General features: G+C 41.9%; 1 protein-coding gene and 5 non-coding genes across 6 annotated transcripts; 3 read left to right on the top strand and 3 right to left on the bottom strand.

Moving 5' to 3' along the window:
* Window positions 1-3936: 3936 nt before the first annotated feature.
* Window positions 3937-4010, bottom strand: trnat-agu (transfer RNA threonine (anticodon AGU)). Its single transcript has one exon. It is a non-coding gene; the product is annotated as a tRNA-Thr (tRNA).
* A 279-nt stretch (window positions 4011-4289) lies between these two features.
* On the top strand, window positions 4290-4363 carry trnat-agu (transfer RNA threonine (anticodon AGU)). Its single transcript has one exon. It is a non-coding gene; the product is annotated as a tRNA-Thr (tRNA).
* Window positions 4364-4691: 328 nt separating this feature from the next.
* On the top strand, window positions 4692-4765 carry trnat-agu (transfer RNA threonine (anticodon AGU)). The gene has a single exon. It is a non-coding gene; the product is annotated as a tRNA-Thr (tRNA).
* Window positions 4766-5382: 617 nt separating this feature from the next.
* Window positions 5383-5456, bottom strand: trnat-agu (transfer RNA threonine (anticodon AGU)). Its single transcript has one exon. It is a non-coding gene; the product is annotated as a tRNA-Thr (tRNA).
* Window positions 5457-5735: 279 nt separating this feature from the next.
* On the top strand, window positions 5736-5809 carry trnat-agu (transfer RNA threonine (anticodon AGU)). Its single transcript has one exon. It is a non-coding gene; the product is annotated as a tRNA-Thr (tRNA).
* A 5995-nt stretch (window positions 5810-11804) lies between these two features.
* On the bottom strand, window positions 11805-18150 carry LOC134869586 (calreticulin-like). Its single transcript, XM_063891340.1, has 9 exons — window positions 17910-18150; window positions 17295-17396; window positions 16146-16349; window positions 15532-15626; window positions 15099-15308; window positions 14858-14971; window positions 14550-14716; window positions 13878-13965; window positions 11805-13661 (listed from the first exon to the last, which is right to left on the bottom strand). The coding sequence occupies exons 1-9, from the start codon at window positions 18001-18003 to the stop codon at window positions 13422-13424; spliced, it is 1314 nt and encodes a 437-aa protein (XP_063747410.1). The 5' UTR covers window positions 18004-18150; the 3' UTR covers window positions 11805-13421.
* Window positions 18151-19806: the final 1656 nt, after the last annotated feature.

Here is a 19806-nt window from a genome sequence, read left to right as displayed (position 1 = left end):
AACCTCTGGTACTATCATCCCCTCTGTGGTGTGACTGAGGAGGAGATCACTAAGCAGCTTTGTGAAATTCAGGCTTTTTCCATCTAAAAGCTGTTGTACTCCTACATACATCTCAACCTCATTATCACCCTGTTGTTCCTCACCCCCGTTCCTCAGCAGATCCTCAACCTCCTCATCAAAGGACCTCATTGATTCCTCTGTATCATGGTGGGATTCGGGGCAGAATTGTTCCTTCATCTCTGCCGCCATCCGATGAATGAACAGTTTGGCAAACTGTTTGGCAAAAAAGTTTTTGATCTTTGTGCCGACTCCTTTCAAGCACGACTCGGGCACATCCCAAGGCTCTAACATGAGACTTTCAGAGTCCCTGGCCTCCAGGCTCTCAGCCTCTTCAACGATGGACCTTGCTATGTCTCCCGAAATATTTTTGATCCACTCGGAGGTGTCAGATTTAAGAACCTCAATCTCTATATTTTTCATATTATCCAAAAAATTGTCTTCGATTCCAGAGAACTCTTTTATAATTATTCCCTGGACGGCTTCGATTTCTATCGCAAAGCTTCCCTCTGACCCTCTTGAGACTGTCCTTGAGGTCCTAGAATAGACCGATCCAGTGCCTGAGGCTTTGGACCGAACAGATCCAGTACCTAAGGCTAGGGACTGAACAGATCCTTTACCTGAGGCTTTGGACCAAACAGATCCTTCGCCTGAGGCTTTGGACCGAACAGATCCAGTACCTAAGGCTAGGGACTGAACAGATCCTTTACCTGAGGCTTTGGACTGAACAGATCCTTCCCCTGAGGCTTTGGACCGAACAGATCCAGTACCTAAGTCTAGGGACTGAACAGATCCTTTACCTGAGGCTTTGGACCAAACAGATCCTTCCCCTGAGGCTTTGGACCGAACAGATCCTTCCCCTGAGGCTTTGGACCGAACAGATCCAGTACCTAAGGCTAGGGACTGAACAGATCCTTTACCTGAGGCTTTGGACCAAACAGATCCTTCCCCTGAGGCTTTGGACCGAACAGATCCGGTACCTAAGGCTTTGGACTGAACAGATCCGGTTCCAGAGGCTTTGGACCAAACAGATCCAGTACCTGAGGCTTTGGACCGAACAGATCCTTCCCCTGAGGCTATGGACTGAACAGATCTAGTACCTGAGGCCTTGGACCGAACAGATCCTTCCCTTGAGGCTTTGGAGTGAACAGATCCGGTACCTAAGGCATTGAACTGAACAGATCCGGTTCCAGAGGCTTTGAACTGAACAGATCCGGTTCCAGAGGCTTTGGACCGAACAGATCCGGTTCCAGAGGCTTTGGACTGAACAGATCCTTCCCCTGAGGCTTTGGAGTGAACAGATCCGGTACCTAAGGCTTTAAACTGAACAGATCCGGTTCCAGAGGCTTTGGAACGAACAGATCCAGTACCTGAGGCTTTGGACTGAACAGATCCAGTACCTGAGGCTTTGGACTGAACAGATCTAGTACCAGAGGCTTTGAACTGAACAGATCCGGTTCCAGAGGCTTTGGACTGAACAGATCCAGTACCTGAGGCTTTGGACTGAACAGATCCAGTACCTGAGGCTTTGGACTGAACAGATCCAGTACCTAAGGCTTTGGACTGAACAGATCTAGTACCTGAGGCTTTGGACTGAACAGATCCCGTGCCTGAGGCTTTGGACTGAACAGATCCGGTACCTGAGGCTTTGGACTGAACAGATCCAGTACCTAAAGGTTTGGACTGAACAGATCCAGTACCTGTGTCTGAGCGCTGCCAGTCCTTGTTGCTGGTACCGTCCTCCTCTGATCCGTCGTCCATCACCTCAATCAAGTCCTCCTGACTTGCTTTCTGCCTACGCGCTGGAAATCGGAACGTGCTTTTCATCTTAGCCACGAAGGCTTTCAACATATCGCAGGCATGACTGACCATCACACCAAGTCTGTTTGGGGGAGTGACACGCCTAAACCCATCCTTCAAAGTGTCCTCACTGGCATTGAGTACAGAGTTGGCGCTTTCCATAGCCTCCCTGATGATCATTTCGGTCAAGCTTTTTGCGCTGTCGCAGTCGTCAGGGACCTTCACATCAAGGACATCAGCAACAGCCTGAGGGAGAATGTTTCCAATACAGGACCGAACACACTCCTCAGAAACCACAGTTTTTGTGACCTTAATGATAGCCAGCAAGGCTTCTGTCACCAAACTGACAAAATTCAAAACCAGCTCTGCCACAATCATTTTTATGGCATCGTCTGGTGTTCCTTGATCCAGCAAATCCCACTGCTCCTCACTCATCCGTTTGCAAAAGCTTACAAAAAATGGACGAATGTCGTCCATTGCGATTTCTGTCATTCTAGCTGACTGAGAACTTCCTGCTCTAGACATGGTCCTTATTAATATGGTTACTAACTAACAAATGAATAATGTTATTAACTAACAGATTAGTGGTTATTAACTAACAGATTAGTGGTTATTAACTAACAAGTGAGTAATGTTAATAACTCTGTGATGCTGGATTATCTCTGGATGCTGGATTATCTCTGGATGCTGGCTGTAAAATGATCTGCTGGGTGAATCTGCTGCTGTCTCTCTCAGTAAGAACTGTATTCCTATAAACTTTGAGGTGACGTCATCCACATCAAAGCCGCCATAGAACTGACTTCGGAGATCAGAGCAGAATGACGTCATCAAGCAATGGAACGTTCGCTAGGCTCCGCCCCCAAATGAAGCCTGCCTGTTGTTGCTAGGCAACATAAGAACCGTGTTACTTTTTGCATCGTAGTTTTAAAAACAGCGTCCGGCGCATCCCCACAGAAACACTGATACACCAGGATCCCTTCCGCTTTCTGTGGGTTCAATAAGTGCTAAATCAACTGTTTAAATTAAGCATGGAAATGTACATTGCGTTGGCTAACGTGTTTGTTTTGTGTTCTGTGTTTTCAGAGGTTCAAATGAAGTGGAGACCTGTTTAAAAAGCCTTAAACAAAGACAGAGGAAGGGATGAGTTGTGTGACGCGTCCTCTGTTTTCCTCCTGCTGTTTAAGTTCAGGCAGACATCGAGAGAAAGCCACAAAAAAGCATTTAAAATATACCACTGAATAGTTTCTGTAAACATAAGAGGGGTTTTTAGCTGCTTTGTATGTCTTGAAGTGACCTGAACATGTTTTAAAACACACACAAAGTTCTGCTGAACCCTAACCCTAACCCTAACACACACTCATAATATTATATTGAATAAATAAATGAACTGTAATGTGCTTGTAATGTTATGTTGTTAAAATATCTTCAATCATGCAGAGTTTCTGACAACAATTGCTCAAATTAAAGTAAAGAATAGAGTTTACTTGTGGTGTTGTTGTCTAAAAGTCTCCAAATGTATTTCTAATATAAAGTGAACATGTTTTTAAGTGACCTGTTACCTGCAGACCCTAAGATGACAGCAGAGCTCTGTAAAAACAGTAGGCTAACTATGATGAAATATTATCACCTGCATCATTTAAGCCTCTAACCTCTACAGAGACACTGTTTTATTATTCTAATTTGGCTTTAACGTTGGTTGTGTTTATGGATGTTGCAGACATTTTGGCGATGATGTTAGTTCTTATTTTTACCTAGAAATGTAATCCTCAATTCTTACAAGAAGTCCATAACAAAGTGTGTATCCAATATGCAAACGCTCAGACCCTTATGGACTAAAACGTCACAACCTCTATTATTTTAATTCCACAGACATAAAAGCATGGATTATAATACCAACATTTCAATCGGTATGATAAAGAAGAAAAGGTGCTGTGGATAAATTGGTCAAAGCACCTTTGTATATATTTGTAGTTTCATAAATCTGAGATTAAGACAATTTTGGGTTACCTTGAGCATAATTATCTCAAATCTAAAAGGCATCTTCAGGTTATTCAGTTAAAATCTGAAGTCTTTAACCTGAGGCGCTGCTGGGATTTGAACCCAGGATCTCCTGTTTACTAGACAGGCGCTTTGACCAGCTAAGCCACAGCACCTCTGTGAAGGTTCGCTTCTTCTTCCAAATCCCTTTAGTAAAATAGTTTCATATAAAAATATACAAACAACATGATCTGATGGTTATTGAAAGTATAAGGTAAGACTTCAGTGAGACTCTCACCTCTCTATGAATGAATTTGAGTTAAATAGTCATAAGATAGTCAAAGTCTTTGGTCATCCTGACAGGAATTACATCAAGTCTAAAGAGGATTTTTAAGTTGAACTTTTTAGATTTCTTCTGAAGCCATTTTCAGTTCATGTTTGTCAGAAGATACAAAGGTGCTGTGGCTTAGCTGGTCAAAGCGCCTGTCTAGTAAACAGGAGATCCTGGGTTCAAATCCCAGCAGCGCCTCAGGTTAAAGACTGCAGAGTTTAAAAGAATAACCTGAAGATGCCTCTTTGGATTTGAGATTATTATGCTCAACGTAACCAAACACGGTCTTTATCTCAGGTTTATAAAACTACAAATAATGTTCATGAAAGACGTTCACTAAGGCCAGCACATTGGAGATGTCTGTAGTAAGAATGTTCAGTAATAGGTTAACCACATAATCTCAAGGTGGATTACAAAAGACTTGTCCAAATGTTTGGGTTATCCTGAGAGGAAGAGGATTTTAAAGTTTATCTTTTTAGGTTCATTCTGATGGTATCTTCAGTTCATGTTTGACTCAAGCAGATGAAGTGCTGTGGCTTAGCTGGTTAAAGTACCTGTTTAGTAAACAGGAGATCCTGGATTCAAATCCCAGCAGCGCCTCAGACCGCAGCGCAGCCTTTGATAACCTAACTGTAAATAAACTCCAAATCCTCTTTAGAGTTGATGTAATTCCTCTCAGGATGACCAAAGACTCTGACTATCTTATGTCCATTTAACTCAAATTCCTTCATAGAGAGGTGAGAGTCTCTCTAAAGTCTAACCTTATACTTTTAATGAAACATGAGATCATAATGTTTATATCGTTTTCATTGAACACTTTTTACTATAGGCTACTGCCTGAGGTTAAAGACTTCAGAGTTGAACTGAATAACCTGGAGATGTCTCTTATGATTTGATATAGTTCTGCTGAAGATGACCCAAAAACTGTCTTTATCCCAGGTTTATCAAACTACAAATAACCTTTATACACAGAAATGACAAAATCTCCAAACACGTCTTTTGTAATCCACCTTGAGATTATGTGGTTAACCTATCACTGAACATTCTTACTACAGACATCTCCAATGTGCTGGCCTTAGTGAACGTCTTTTATGAACATTATTTGTAGTTTTATAAACCTGAGATAAAGACCGTGTTTGGTTACGTTGAGCATAATAATCTCAAATCCAAAGAGGCATCTTCAGGTTATTCTTTTAAACTCTGCAGTCTTTAACCTGAGGCGCTGCTGGGATTTGAACCCAGGATCTCCTGTTTACTAGACAGGCGCTTTGACCAGCTAAGCCACAGCACCTTTGTATCTTCTGACAAGCATGAACTGAAAATGGCTTCAGAAGAAATCTAAAAAGTTCAACTTAAAAATCCTCTTTAGACTTGATGTAATTCCTGTCAGGATGACCAAAGGCTTTGACTATCTTATGACTATTTAACTCAAATTCATTCATAGAGAGGTGAGAGTCTCACTGAAGTCTTACCTTATACTTTCAATAACCATCAGATCATGTTGTTTGTATATTTTTATATGAAACTATTTTACTAAAGGGATTTGGAAGAAGAAGCGAACCTTCACAGAGGTGTTGTGGCTTAGCTGGTCAAAGCGCCTGTCTAGTAAACAGGAGATCCTGGGTTCAAATCCCAGCAGCGCCTCAGGTTAAAGACTTCAGATTTTAACTGAATAACTGAAGATGCCTCTTTAGATTTGAGATAATTATGCTCAAGGTAACCCAAAATTGTCTTAATCTCAGATTTATGAAACTACAAATATATACAAAGGTGCTTTGACCAATTTATCCACAGCACCTTTTCTTCTTTATCATACGGATTGAAGTGTTGGTATTATAATCCATGCTTTTATGTCTGTGGAATTAAAATAATAGAAGTTGTGACGTTTTAGTCCATAAGGGTCTGAGCGTTTGCATATTGGATACACACTTTGTTATGGACTTCTTGTAGGAATTGAGGATTACATTTCTAGGTAAAAATAAGAACTAACATCATCGCCAAAATGTCTGCAAAATCCATAAACACAACCAACGTTAAAGCCAAATTAGAATAATAAAACAGTGTCTCTGTAGAGGTTAGAGGCTTAAATGATGCAGGTGATAATATTTCATCCTATTTGTACTGTTTTTACAGAGCTCTGCTGTCATCTTAGGGTCTGCAGGTAACAGGTCACTTAAAAACATGTTCACTTTATATTAGAAATACATTTGGAGACTTTTAGACAACAACACCACAAGTAAACTCTATTCTTTACTTTAATTTGAGCAATTGTTGTCAGAAACTCTGCATGATTGAAGATATTTTAACAACATAACATTACAAGCACATTACAGTTCATTTATTTATTCAATATAATATTATGAGTGTGGGTTAGGGTTAGGGTTAGGGTTCAGCAGAACTTTGTGTGTGTTTTAAAACATGTTCAGGTCACTTCAAGACATACAAAGCAGCTAAAAAACCCCTCTTATGTTTACAGAATCCATTCAGTGGTATATTTTAAATGCTTTTTTGTGGCTTTCTCTCGATGTCTGCCTGAACTTAAACAGCAGGAGGAAAACAGAGGACGCGTCACACAACTCATCCCTTCCTCTGTCTTTGTTTAAGGCTTTTTAAACAGGTCTCCACTTCATTTGAACCTCTGAAAACACAGAACACAAAACAAACACGTTAGCCAAAGCAATGTACATTTCCATGCTTAATTTAAACAGTTGATTTAGCACTTATTGAACCCACAGAAAGCAGAAGGGATCCTGGTGTATCAGTGTTTCTGTGGGGATGCGCCGGACGCTGTTTTTAAAACTACGATGCAAAAAGTAACACGCTTCTTCTGTTGCCTAGCAACAACAGGCAGGCTTCATTTGGGGGCGGAGCCTAGCGAACGTTCCATTGCTTGATGACGTCATTCTGCTCTGATCTCCGAGGTCAGTTCTATGGTGGCTTTGATGTGGATGACGTCACCTCAAAGTTTATAGGAATACAGTTCTTACTGAGAGAGACAGCAGCAGATTCACCCAGCAGATCATTTTACAGCCAGCATCCAGAGATAATCCAGCATCCAGAGATAATCCAGCATCCAGAGATAATCCAGCATCACAGAGTTATTAACATTACTCACTTGTTAGTTAATAACCACTAATCTGTTAGTTAATAACCACTAATCTGTTAGTTAATAACATTATTCATTTGTTAGTTAGTAACCGTATTAATAAGGACCATGTCTAGAGCAGGAAGTTCTCAGTCAGCTAGAATGACAGAAATCGCAATGGACGACATTCGTCCATTTTTTGTAAGCTTTTGCAAACGGATGAGTGAGGAGCAGTGGGATTTGCTGGATCAAGGAACACCAGACGATGCCATAAAACTGATTGTGGCAGAGCTGGTTTTGAATTTTGTCAGTTTGGTGACAGAAGCCTTGCTGGCTATCATTAAGGTCACAAAAACTGTGGTTTCTGAGGAGTGTGTTCGGTCCTGTATTGGAAACATTCTCCCTCAGGCTGTTGCTGATGTCCTGGATGTGAAGGTCCCTGACGACTGCGACAGCGCAAAAAGCTTGACCGAAATGATTATCAGGGAGGCTATGGAAAGCGCCAACTCTGTACTCAATGCCAGTGAGGACACTTTGAAGGATGGGTTTAGGCGTGTCACTCCCCCAAACAGACTTGGTGTGATGGTCAGTCATGCCTGCGATATGTTGAAAGCCTTCGTGGCTAAGATGAAAAGCACGTTCCGATTTCCAGCGCGTAGGCAGAAAGCAAGTCAGGAGGACTTGATTGAGGTGATGGACGACGGATCAGAGGAAGAGGGTACCAGCAACAAGGACTGGCAGCGCTCAGACACAGGTACTGGATCTGTTCATTCCAAACCCTTAGGTACTGGATCTGTTCAGTCCAAAGCCTCAGGTACTGGATCTGTTCAGTCCAAAGCCTCAGGCACGGGATCTGTTCAGTCCAAAGCCTCAGGTACTAGATCTGTTCAGTCCAAAGTCTTAGGTACTGGATCTGTTCAGTCCAAAGCCTCAGGTACTGGATCTGTTCAGTCCAAAGCCTCAGGTACCGGATCTGTTCGTTCCAAAGCCTCTGGAACCGGATCTGTTCAGTTCAATGCCTTAGGTACCGGATCTGTTCACTCCAAAGCCTCAGGGGAAGGATCTGTTCGGTCCAAGGCCTCAGGTACTAGATCTGTTCAGTCCATAGCCTCAGGTACTGGATCTGTTCAGTCCAAAGCCTCTGGAACCGGATCTGTTCGGTCCAAAGCCTCTGGAACCGGATCTGTTCAGTTCAAAGCCTCTGGAACCGGATCTGTTCAGTTCAATGCCTTAGGTACCGGATCTGTTCACTCCAAAGCCTCAAGGGAAGGATCTGTTCGGTCCAAGGCCTCAGGTACTAGATCTGTTCAGTCCATAGCCTCAGGGGAAGGATCTGTTCGGTCCAAAGCCTCAGGTACTGGATCTGTTTGGTCCAAAGCCTCTGGAACCGGATCTGTTCACTCCAAAGCCTTAGGTACTGGATCTGTTCAGTCCAAAGCCTCAGGGAAAGGATCTGTTCAGTCAAAAGCCTTAGGTACCGGATCTGTTCGGTCCAAAGCCTCAGGGGAAGGATCTGTTCGGTCCAAAGCCTCAGGGGAAGGATCTGTTTGGTCCAAAGCCTCAGGTAAAGGATCTGTTCAGTCCCTAGCCTTAGGTACTGGATCTGTTCGGTCCAAAGCCTCAGGCACTGGATCTGTTTGGTCCAAAGCCTCAGATAAAGGATCTGTTCAGTCCCTAGCCTTAGGTACTGGATCTGTTCAGTCCAAAGCCTCAGGCGAAGGATCTGTTCGGTCCAAAGCCTCAGATAAAGGATCTGTTCAGTCCCTAGCCTTAGGTACTGGATCTGTTCAGTCCAAAGCCTCAGGCGAAGGATCTGTTCGGTCCAAAACCTCAGGTAAAGGATCTGTTCAGTCCCTAGCCTTAGGTACTGGATCTGTTCGGTCCAAAGCCTCAGGTACTGGATCTGTTCGGTCCAAAGCCTCAGGCACTGGATCGGTCTATTCTAGGACCTCAAGGACAGTCTCAAGAGGGTCAGAGGGAAGCTTTGCGATAGAAATCGAAGCCGTCCAGGGAATAATTATAAAAGAGTTCTCTGGAATCGAAGACAATTTTTTGGATAATATGAAAAATATAGAGATTGAGGTTCTTAAATCTGACACCTCCGAGTGGATCAAAAATATTTCGGGAGACATAGCAAGGTCCATCGTTGAAGAGGCTGAGAGCCTGGAGGTCAGGGACTCTGAAAGTCTCATGTTAGAGCCTTGGGATGTGCCCGAGTCGTGCTTGAAAGGAGTCGGCACAAAGATCAAAAACTTTTTTGCCAAACAGTTTGCCAAACTGTTCATTCATCGGATGGCGGCAGAGATGAAGGAACAATTCTGCCCCGAATCCCACCATGATACAGAGGAATCAATGAGGTCCTTTGATGAGGAGGTTGAGGATCTGCTGAGGAACGGGGGTGAGGAACAACAGGGTGATAATGAGGTTGAGATGTATGTAGGAGTACAACAGCTTTTAGATGGAAAAAGCCTGAATTTCACAAAGCTGCTTAGTGATCTCCTCCTCAGTCACACCACAGAGGGGATGATAGTACCAGAGGTTGTCCCAGGAGTCACAAGAATATTCGTTGCCCCGCCACGTGAAGCCCTGCTTCAAGAAATAAGAGATAAAATGTGGCACTTCCAGGGACTTTTCGGGTGGTGGATGTCCAGTCAGGCCGGCAGCCAAAGCAAGAGGGTGGAGAAGGCTTTGGCGGCACCTGAGTTACGGTCACTCGCACAAACATCGGCAGTGCCTGCTGACTCAGGTGCAAAATCAGTGCAGGACGCAACTGCACAGGAAGAGATAACCAAAGTATTTGTCAGAATCCTTGTAATGAAGCTGGTTTCACGGATTTACAAAAACTCAAAGGTTAACAGCACACTTGGAGACCCAAAGGACGTCGCAGAGTACCTTTTGGAGAAAGTATGGGCCAAAGTGGAGGGAGAGGATTTCGAAATCACCCCGGAAACTTTCAAGAGCGTCGACAAGCTAGTTTACAACGATCTGTGCGAGCATTTTGGCGATGCGGAGACGGTGCTGGCATCAGCCTATCTAAAAGAAGAATTAGTGGATAATGCAATGGCCTCCGTCTTTAAACTCCACCTGACGAGCCAACCGAAGAAGCGCGGCGCGGTCTGCAAGTTCTTCCATCGTGTAGGCCGAGCGATCATGAAGCCGTTCAGACGCTCTCCTGCACCTGCTTGGGATATTTAGAGGAATTTTATACAGAGCTCAGGTCCTACCCCCCCCCCATACGTCGCTTCCCATCTTTAGCCGACTTGAGCTCTCAGGGTACTGGGTTTTCTCCGGGAGTTTGCGTTTTTTCCCTCCTATTATTTTGATGTAAATGTTATGTTATTGCTTTTTACTTACCTTATACTGTTATGTGATATTTGTTGACCTAACACAATTAATTGAGGTCAAACGCTTCAGGGGCTTAAGGTCACGAGGTTTTCTCCGGGAGTTTCCGGTTTTTTCCTGCATGACACGCAGCAACGGGGCGATCTGTATATATTTGATATGTTTCTGCCCGGAGCTGCGTGCTTTCATCATTTATTAAGTAATCAATAAAAATGTTGGAATGTAATCTTCTGCTTATGTCTCTTTGATTTGCCGTCAGAGCCGTAAATATACAGTCTGTTTCAACCGAGTCAAAGTGTTTGTAGGAAATACAAAGAGAAAGTGTGTGTTGTGAGAAAGCCACACTAGTTATTGAGTCTAACATGTAATAATCAGAAGAGCTGTCGTCAGAGCTGGAGTTCTGCTCACTCAGATTGAAACTAGGTCAAAAACAAAGAAGAACAACAATATTTATGATAGGCTAAATGTGAGGGTTTGTAGAAGGTAAATATCCTTCATAATAAGAGGGGATTTTCTTTGTAGGGGAAGGCTATCTTACGCCTCTGTAACTCAAATGTACGTTCATAGGGAGAGGTGAAAAGTCTCTCCAACATCTTACCTTTTACTTTCAACTAAACATCAGATCATGTTGTTTATATATTTTGAAAGTAAATACTTTACTAAAGGGATTAGGAAGAAGAAGAGGCTCTTCACAGAAATGCTGTAGCTTAGCTGGTCAAAGCGCCTGTCTAGTAAACAGGAGATCCTGGGTTCAAATCCCAGCAGCGCCTCAGGTTCAAGACGTCAGAAAGTAACCTGAAGAGGCCTCTTTAGATTTCAGATCATTCCAAAAACTGTCTTTATCTCAGGTTTATAAAACTTTAAGTTACGCTCAAACAGCTGTTAATTATTTTCGATATTACTACCAATTTAAATATTAATGTTAAAAATACTGAAACAAAATAATTACAAATAAAATTAAATATGTAATAATAATAATAATAATAACAATAATAATAAAGTTAATTATAATAATATTAAAAATGAAATAATAATTTGTGATTAAAAAAAATATTACAATGATGACAAACTACCTTACATGTCACAGAGTACAGGTGTAGTGTAGTAAATGTACACAAAAAAATAAACCCACCAACTATATTCTTACTTTCCACTACAAAAATAAATATAAGCCATTTTAAATTTAAAAAGGAAACACACGAAGCCTTCTGCTATTTTCCACTGGTCGGTTTTATTGAACAGAACACCTGTCTTTGTTTTTCACACAGCAACATGAAAATCTTCCCACTTTTACAAGCATTAGTACAAAATGTGTGTTTACAAAAGGATCCTCTGTCAGACGGGGAGGGGGGAGGGGGGTCGTGTGTTGGGGAACAGCAGTGCAGAGATATCCATAAGAGAACTCTGTGAACACGTATTATGAGAAAAAACAAAGTGAATGAAAGCTAACCGGCTACTGGAGTGCTGTCCGTGTACGCATGAGACTCAGCACAGTTTAATCAGACACACGAGACTACAGGACGTGCACTGAAGTCCAAAATCTATACAGTACAAAACTATGCAAGGGAGTTCATTTTACCCCGGTCAACCATCCAATGACTTTTCCCTCAACAGGCTGTCAAATATCCATGTTTTAATCCAGAACTGCAGGTGAAGGCAGGTAAAATAACCCGACGTCTATTAATGTCCTTTGAGATCCAGAGGGTTTAAAGGGGTAGTTACAGGGCAGGCTGCAAAAAAAGCAACAAAAATAACACACGTATTAAGACAAACAAATGAGGTAAACAAAACCATGGTATTATCCGCATACCAAATACAGCCTTTCATTATACTTCATAAAAACCAAAGTGTTTTTCCATGAATGACAATTTATATCTTTTTTTGGGTGTAAACTGATTGAATTCCCGTTTTTATGGACGCTTTTTTTATTATTCCTATCACTAATCCTCGTTTCATTATAATTATAGTAGTAGTAGCACATGGAAACAGAACAATAATTGCCCTTTTTTTCATCTTCTTCCTTATTTTGTAAACAAACAAATGAAAAACCCCCTCCCACCCCAGGGTGTCAGTCAGTCATGAGGGTCGATCATCTCCTTCCTATAGAGTGGTGCAGGGATGTCCTATTTCTGTTTCGGGACCCTGAAGGCAGCATCTCCCTGGTTCCCTCCACTAAAAAGCCAATGGGATTTCTCCGTGTGATTTCGGATTATTGCAGGAAATAATCTCCGAGTCAAACAAGTTGAAGCAAGAAGCTAACGCTGGGCTATAAAGGAACTACAGCACGGTCACGCGAATTCAGGTCTTCACCGCTAAGCTAAAGGCGGCTAATTTTGGGATATAGAGGAACTACAGCACGGTCACATGACTTCACGTCACCACCGCTAAGCTAAAGGAGGCTAATGTTGGGCTATAAAGGAACTACAGCACGGTCACATGACTTCACGTCACCACCGCTAAGCTAAAGGAGGCTAATGTTGGGCTATAAAGGAACTACAGCACGGTCACATGACTTCACGTCACCACCGCTAAGCTAAAGGAGGCTAACGTTGGGCATGATTATGTTTAGTTGTCTCAATTTAGACAGTCGTTAGCAACAGCTGTTTTTAAATTCCCCAGTGGGGTCTTCCCTTGCCTCGTCGTAGTACAGAACGTTAAAATCTCTTCAGCTTGTTTGAACCCGGACCTTATTTCAGGCTAACAACCAAACACCTTCCCTTCCAGACGAGGGAACAGGAAGCGCTGAACTGCTGACTCACTCCTGGGTTTTGCTGACTCATTCCTGCACCACTCTATGGCTCATTGACAGTCACTTCCTGCGTTGGGAGTTTATAACTCATCCTTGAGTTTAGAGTCTGTGTCTTCGTCGTCCTCTTCATCCTCCTCCCGCTCTTCTTCGTCTCCCTCCTCGTCCTCATCTTCCTCTTCGTCTCCTTCCTCCTCCTCATCCTTCTCCTCTTCCTCCTCGTCGTCCTCCTCCTTCGCCTCGTCCTTCCTCTGAGTATCCTCTTCCTCGCGCTTCTTCCTCTCCTCCTCCTCCTGGCTTTCCTTCATCAGCCTCTCGGCGTCCTGCAGAGGATGCACATGATGACAACGAGATGAATAAGTAATCAACCGTAGAATAGATCGTTCTGTTGTTCCATTGGACGTTTAAATACTAACACTTTATAATTTAGTGAAATTATTTAGTTTAATTCCTACTTTTTCTTCTGTTTGACTAGAACCATGACACACTACTCAATAGACGAATGCATGAGCAGACATTCAATAAAGTTTTGCACTGACCTTAGTTTTACCCCACGTGTCGTTTCCCACTTCCTCTGCCAGCTTTGGGTCGTTGGTGATCAGGAAGTTATCAAAGATGGTGCCAGGACTTCACCTGCAGCAACAACAAATCAACGTTTTGCCGTCAGGAACTTCATGCAAACACATCCAATCATTTTCCTACATCAGAAATGAACGGCACTTTTACCAAGTTTCAAACGAGGTGGAAGGATTCAAAAAGTAAAAATGGGATTTCAAAGTTGTTTAATGCCCATAATGTCAGGAAAGTGTGGAACATTTGAGGTTTTATTGTTGTTGTTTTAGGTGAAAGTATAAAGGAACAGTTAGCGTTTAGAGTAGCATGAAGATGTCACATTTTTGGACAGTTTTTCCATTCATTTCTGTGGCGAAATTTAGCAGAATTATGGTTAATATTTCTGAAATAACTGAAATTATGAATGATGAAATGAAAAGCCACACTGTCCTAATTGAGCTGAATGTTTCGATGTATGGACAGAGTTTATACGTTGATGCTGACTTAGCATTAACACCAATAAGGCAGTGTACCTATTCCTGGATGGATGTAGTTACAGAACACCTCACATAATAGGTGTGTGTGTCCTTCCAGCATTAAAGCGCGATTAGCTTCTTTATTTAATATGAAAGTCTTCTCTTTTGCCCTTTTATCTGCACCGTATCTTTCTGAGTTGTCTCACCTGCCACAGGTCGAGTCCGATCACGCCGATGCTGTCGTATTTGTAGATCTCAGAATCAGCCGTGTACTCCGGGTTGTCGACCTCAGGGTGGACCCACTTCCCCTTGTAGGCGGGATTGGAGATCTCTTTGGGCTTCCACTCTCCCTGTGAACGCCAGACAGAAAGGGCAACGTCAGAGGAATCGCAAATTACAAACAGGAAGGAGTTATCCCTTCCTGTCCCCTGGTGTGGAAGTCAATGGTTTCCTTGAGGTGTTTTTCGGTTGTCATCCTGAGATAAAGTCACCTTGTATTCAGGGTTGGCGACCATTGGCGGCTCCCACTCGCCGTCCATCTCTTCGTCCCAGTCCTCTGGCTTCTTAGCGTCGGGGTCGGGAATGTTCTCTGCCTTGTCCCAGTCCTGACAACGAGAATAGAAGGAGAATTTAAAATAAATGTCTTATATCATCAATGCAAAAGACAAATGTGTACTGTTGAATAAAAAGACCCCCTTAAAAAAAACATAGAGGCTGCTGAAGCAGACCGACCTCTGGTTTCTGGTCTTCCGGGTCGGGAACCTTCTCCCGGTCATCCCAGTCCTCCGGCTTCTTGGCTTCGGGGTCTTTAACTTTCTTGGGCGGCAGTAAGTCCCAGTCCTCCTCCAGACTGCCGGACTCCACCTTCTTGTTGTCGATCTTCACCTCGTACGTGTTGTCGGGGTTCACGATCAGCGTGTACAGGTGGGAGTACTCGTCATCCTGCAGGGAGCACAGGGAATGTTAGTTCTGCTTTCCAAGGAATCCCCTTTCCTGTAGTGTGTTCTACAGTGCATGTAAACGGTCTGCAAATCTAAAATCCCTGTGTTACAGAGGGAGTTTCTCTCCCAAACACTCACCCCCTGCCTTGCTGTATTTATGCATGCATTGTTGACATCAAAACAATGTATTTGTAAACCTGGTAATTGATGAATTGATTCCTCACCTTGCACCTGATGTCCTTGTTGATCAGATGGTTCTTTCCTTGGTAGTTAAAGATGACGTGAACCTTCTTTGTGCCGGGGCCGCAAATGTCCGGACCTGAACAACACAACAAACAAACAATGAAGTAAATAGTAAATAAATATAAAAGGTTTATGAGTTTTCGTTTGCATGTAGAAGCAGAAAACTGTAGCAGGGTTTTGTCTAAACCAGGTTACAGGGGCGCTGCGCCCTCTCTCTGGGGGGGGTGCGCCCTCTCTCTGGGGGGGGGTGCGCTCTCAAACTCAAACCAAAATACAGATTTCCCCCGCTGAAATGTTAAAGTGATGCCAGGAAACAATCTCTCTGTGGGTCAGAAAGGGTTTAATGAGTCCAGAGATAAGGAGGTGGGGTCAGATGTCTGGTCAGACGGCAGAGACAGCTTACGGAGAATAAAGAGGGGATGGATGTCCGGTGGGTCTGCCGTTCATCATGCCTCTGGTACAGAAGCAATTTATATTTATTTATAATATGTTACAGAATGGAAAAGACATCGAAAAGAGACATTAAAAAAGGGGGGAGATCCAGATTACTGGTACTGCTATCACTGTAGTAATTAGTGAGTGGTTCCTCACTGACCGAACATGATGTTGTAGACGGAGTCTCCGTGCATCTCCTCCTGGTTCAGGCTGGAGGGGAACAGCTTGATGTAGCCCCCCCCACAGTCGATGCTCTGCTCGTGCTTCACGGAGAACTGGATCACCAGGGGCTCGCCTTTATTGCTGAAGTCATCAAACCGGGACGAGGAGGCGTAGAAGCGAGCGTCCTGACTCGTCTGCAGACCTGCAGAGACAACGAAAGGGTTACTTTAAATAAAACACTCCGTTAAATCCTCACATCAGATTTGCTTTAAAATGAGTGGATTTGTTTCAGTTTCAGCAAAAAATGCAAACATGTTCACACTTTTTTCCAGCTATTTCCATACAGCTCATACAAACACTACAAGAAGATAAGAGGAAAAAATAGTGGATGTCTTTAAAATAAATAAAAAACACAAGAAAATAAATGTGAATCCCAAAACAACTATTGCATTTATAATAATAATAATAAATGATAATATGTTCAAATAAATATTTATAATAAGAAATATATCTAATAATAAAAGAATGAATGCATTTATAAAAATAATACTTATATTAATTATATTAATATTAAGGATTGTCAACGTTTACGCTCGTGATTCATTTCTGGGAACGACATAAAATAATAAATAATACAAATCAACAAGTTTGACCCCAAATGCTTCTGGTGATAAATGATTAAAATATATAATAATAATAATAATAATAATAATAATAATAATAATAATAATAATCATAATAATAATAATAATAAACACTAAAGCTCACAATTAATTTGGAAACCTTAACACCTAAAAAATAAAAAGGAAAGCGAATGAATCCCATTAACAAGTTTGACCCAAACTGACATCTCCAGTCTCTGAACCTGGGAGATAAAGATGCATAGATGTGGACTTCCTTTCTAAAACGTGTTTGAGTAACACCATGTAACTTATATTTAAGGCTTTATAATGTCTATACTTTGGATAACAACATGAGCAAGTAACACATCAGCACCAAATTCTCTGTTTACTTACATTAAGGCTCAGACAAAGCTCCCACTAAAGCTCCTTGGATAAACAGGGGATACACACCCTTCTTCCAAAACAAACTGGGAGTTAACCACCTTGCACAAATCCACAGAGGGTGGATTAAATCCCCCCTTTACCTTTGTCTTGCTCGGCATCGCCGTAGAACTTCCCTGCAGTCAGGACAAACTGGCCGTAGTCAGACTTGTGTTTGGATTCGACCCAGCGACTCTTCCAGGCATCTGCAGGAGGACAATATAAAATAAATGCAGGTTCAGCTGCGAGGAAACACTCACAGGCGGCACCTCTGAAGATGCATGGGAGCAGGTGCAGAGGTGGATGTGTTGCAGGGACAAATCATTGCCTGTGTTTTCTATAAGGTGATAAAAGACAGCTGTAGGTAAAGAAGGGTGACTGAGGATGACCAGAGGAGGGACGTGCAGGAGAGGGGGGGTGGGGGGGGAGTCAGACTGATAATAGCTGGGGGGTAAATGGAGAGAGAGGACAGACAGTAAAGGAGTGGATAGGGGGGTCAAATGATGAATGAAGCCCATGCACACTTAATGCATCTCAAGCAGAAGCAGTACATTAAAGCGAAATGGTGATTTATGACCTGTCATGCAAGAAAATCAAACCACCAAATATGAATTTAACCACCACCACTCATGCACTGAATCAGTATTGTTATATTTAATGCAACACAAAAGAACTAAATGATGCAGTTTTGACAAATATAATGGATAAAAGGATCTCACCCCCATCTTCAAATTGCTCCCGCATATATATATTGGAGTCGGCCAGTGCAGATGCGGCCGACACCGCCATCAGAAGAAGCGACAGGGCGGTCATTGTGCAGAGTTAAAGCCCCCTGACGAATAATTAACACTTATTTAATTACAAATAAGTCCAAATAACCGAGCAGCAGGCGGTGTTTCCCGATGCAGACCCTCTTACAGTAGTGTGACTGTGAAAAAGGCTGAGGCTCTCCTCTCGGCTCGGAACAGATGTCTGAATCTGATTGGCCGCCGGCTCCGAACCTCGATGAGGAAGCGCTGCTGCTATCGGCCAATCAGTGGAGGGAAAATCTTGACGGATAATCCCAGCAGCCAATGGAAGCAGACCACGCGTTTGCTTAATACACGCCCAGGGAAGAGTGATGATGCGACGTAGGTGAATGGAGGAAAAATCACCATAAACATGGTTAATTTAACGGAAAATCTCAAATATAGCCGGTTTTAAATGTATCTGAAGCCAAAGGAAATGTAATATGTTGAAGAATATTGCCTTAAAGAACAACAGGGTCTTTTATTTTCTTACATAATCATGTAAAAATATACTAATACTATAAATTTCTGTCTAAACCAATTAATTTCATTCCTTAATTTCATTGTTTTCCCGCTTAAAGTTATAAATGGAGAAGTCAATTAATTATTTTTATTTTATTATATTGATTTTACCCTATGAACAGTCTTTTGACATGTGAATCATGTGAATGGGGGGAAATCTAAATTAACAATGGTTAATTTAATGGAACATCAGGAATATAACCATGTTGAAATGCATCTGAAGCCAAACTAAGGGTAATATGTTGATGTGTAACGCGTGTATTTGATTGACCGTTTAAATTGTTCAATTTATTATAGCCTGAGTCTGTTCTCCGAGAGCTGAGGAGGGGCTGCCAGGCAGGGTGACGCCCCCCCCCTCCCACACACACACACACACACACACACACACACACACACACACACACACACACACACACACACACACCTCCCAGGGACGTGAAAAAAATGGAATAATACAATTAAATAATCATTAAAATAATTCAATTAAATGAAATAATAAGGAAACAAAGTTAAATGATAACAATTTGAGAAGAATACTTTTTTTCAAAATGTGCAACAATTATTTGTGATACAATAAATGATAAGAAAAATATATTAAGACATAAAAACATGAAATAATGTTTTACTAAACAAAACAAAAAAGTGATAATAGATAATTAAATACAACAAAAAAGGAATACAACATTTGGAAAACACTTTGAATCAAGCATCTTCTTTTTAATTAAACAAAACAAATAAACATCACAATATCATTTTAAAAATAACACTTGAAAATTATTTATTTTTAAAAAGAGAGTATTTAGAGATCTACCAAAATTAAACTAATGACTTGTTTTTTTATAAACCTTAATGCAAAAGCTTTTATACCTTCAACAAATGTATAATCAGTAGGGTTAAATGGCCAAACTCATATCTTAACAAAAACAGTGGGAAACGAATCTGCTGTTCGAGATGAAGAATGATGCATTTTAAACCTATTTCATGCAAATGCATTTATACCTTTAAAAAATAATGTATATTCAATTTGGGTTCGAATCCCGAGAATGGCAGAACATGTCAGCCCCCATTACCTCCACCTTTCAACATAAAATATTGTATTACTGTAGTACAATCAGCAGAAGAAGGAGATGTCTGAGGTGATTTTGGTGAACTTTATTTGAGAAGTTATTTCATATTTTTGTCTCATAATTGTTCGGTGTTACACTTTGTAGACGGTCCCTGGGCACTGGACTGCAGATGGAAGTTGTGCAGTACGGAGGACAGCGTGCATCGGCTTTCGGATTTGATGGAAATACGGTTGAACACC

The sequence above is a fragment of the Eleginops maclovinus genome, chromosome 9 (genome assembly GCF_036324505.1).
Source record: "Eleginops maclovinus isolate JMC-PN-2008 ecotype Puerto Natales chromosome 9, JC_Emac_rtc_rv5, whole genome shotgun sequence".
NCBI lineage: Eukaryota > Metazoa > Chordata > Actinopteri > Perciformes > Eleginopidae > Eleginops > Eleginops maclovinus.
This window is presented reverse-complemented; position numbering and strand designations above follow the sequence as displayed.

Excerpts from the sequence above, each read along its gene's own strand:
- LOC134869586 (XM_063891340.1), bottom strand. The coding sequence starts at position 18,003 with ATGACCGCCCTGTCGCTTCTTCTGATGGCGGTGTCGGCCGCATCTGCA. Across the intron at positions 15,627-16,145 it reads CGTCTACAACATCATGTTCG|GTCCGGACATTTGCGGCCCC; the intron begins GTCAGTGAGGAA and ends TGTGTTGTTCAG. Across the intron at positions 15,309-15,531 it reads ACAAGGACATCAGGTGCAAG|GATGACGAGTACTCCCACCT; the intron begins GTGAGGAATCAA and ends TGCTCCCTGCAG.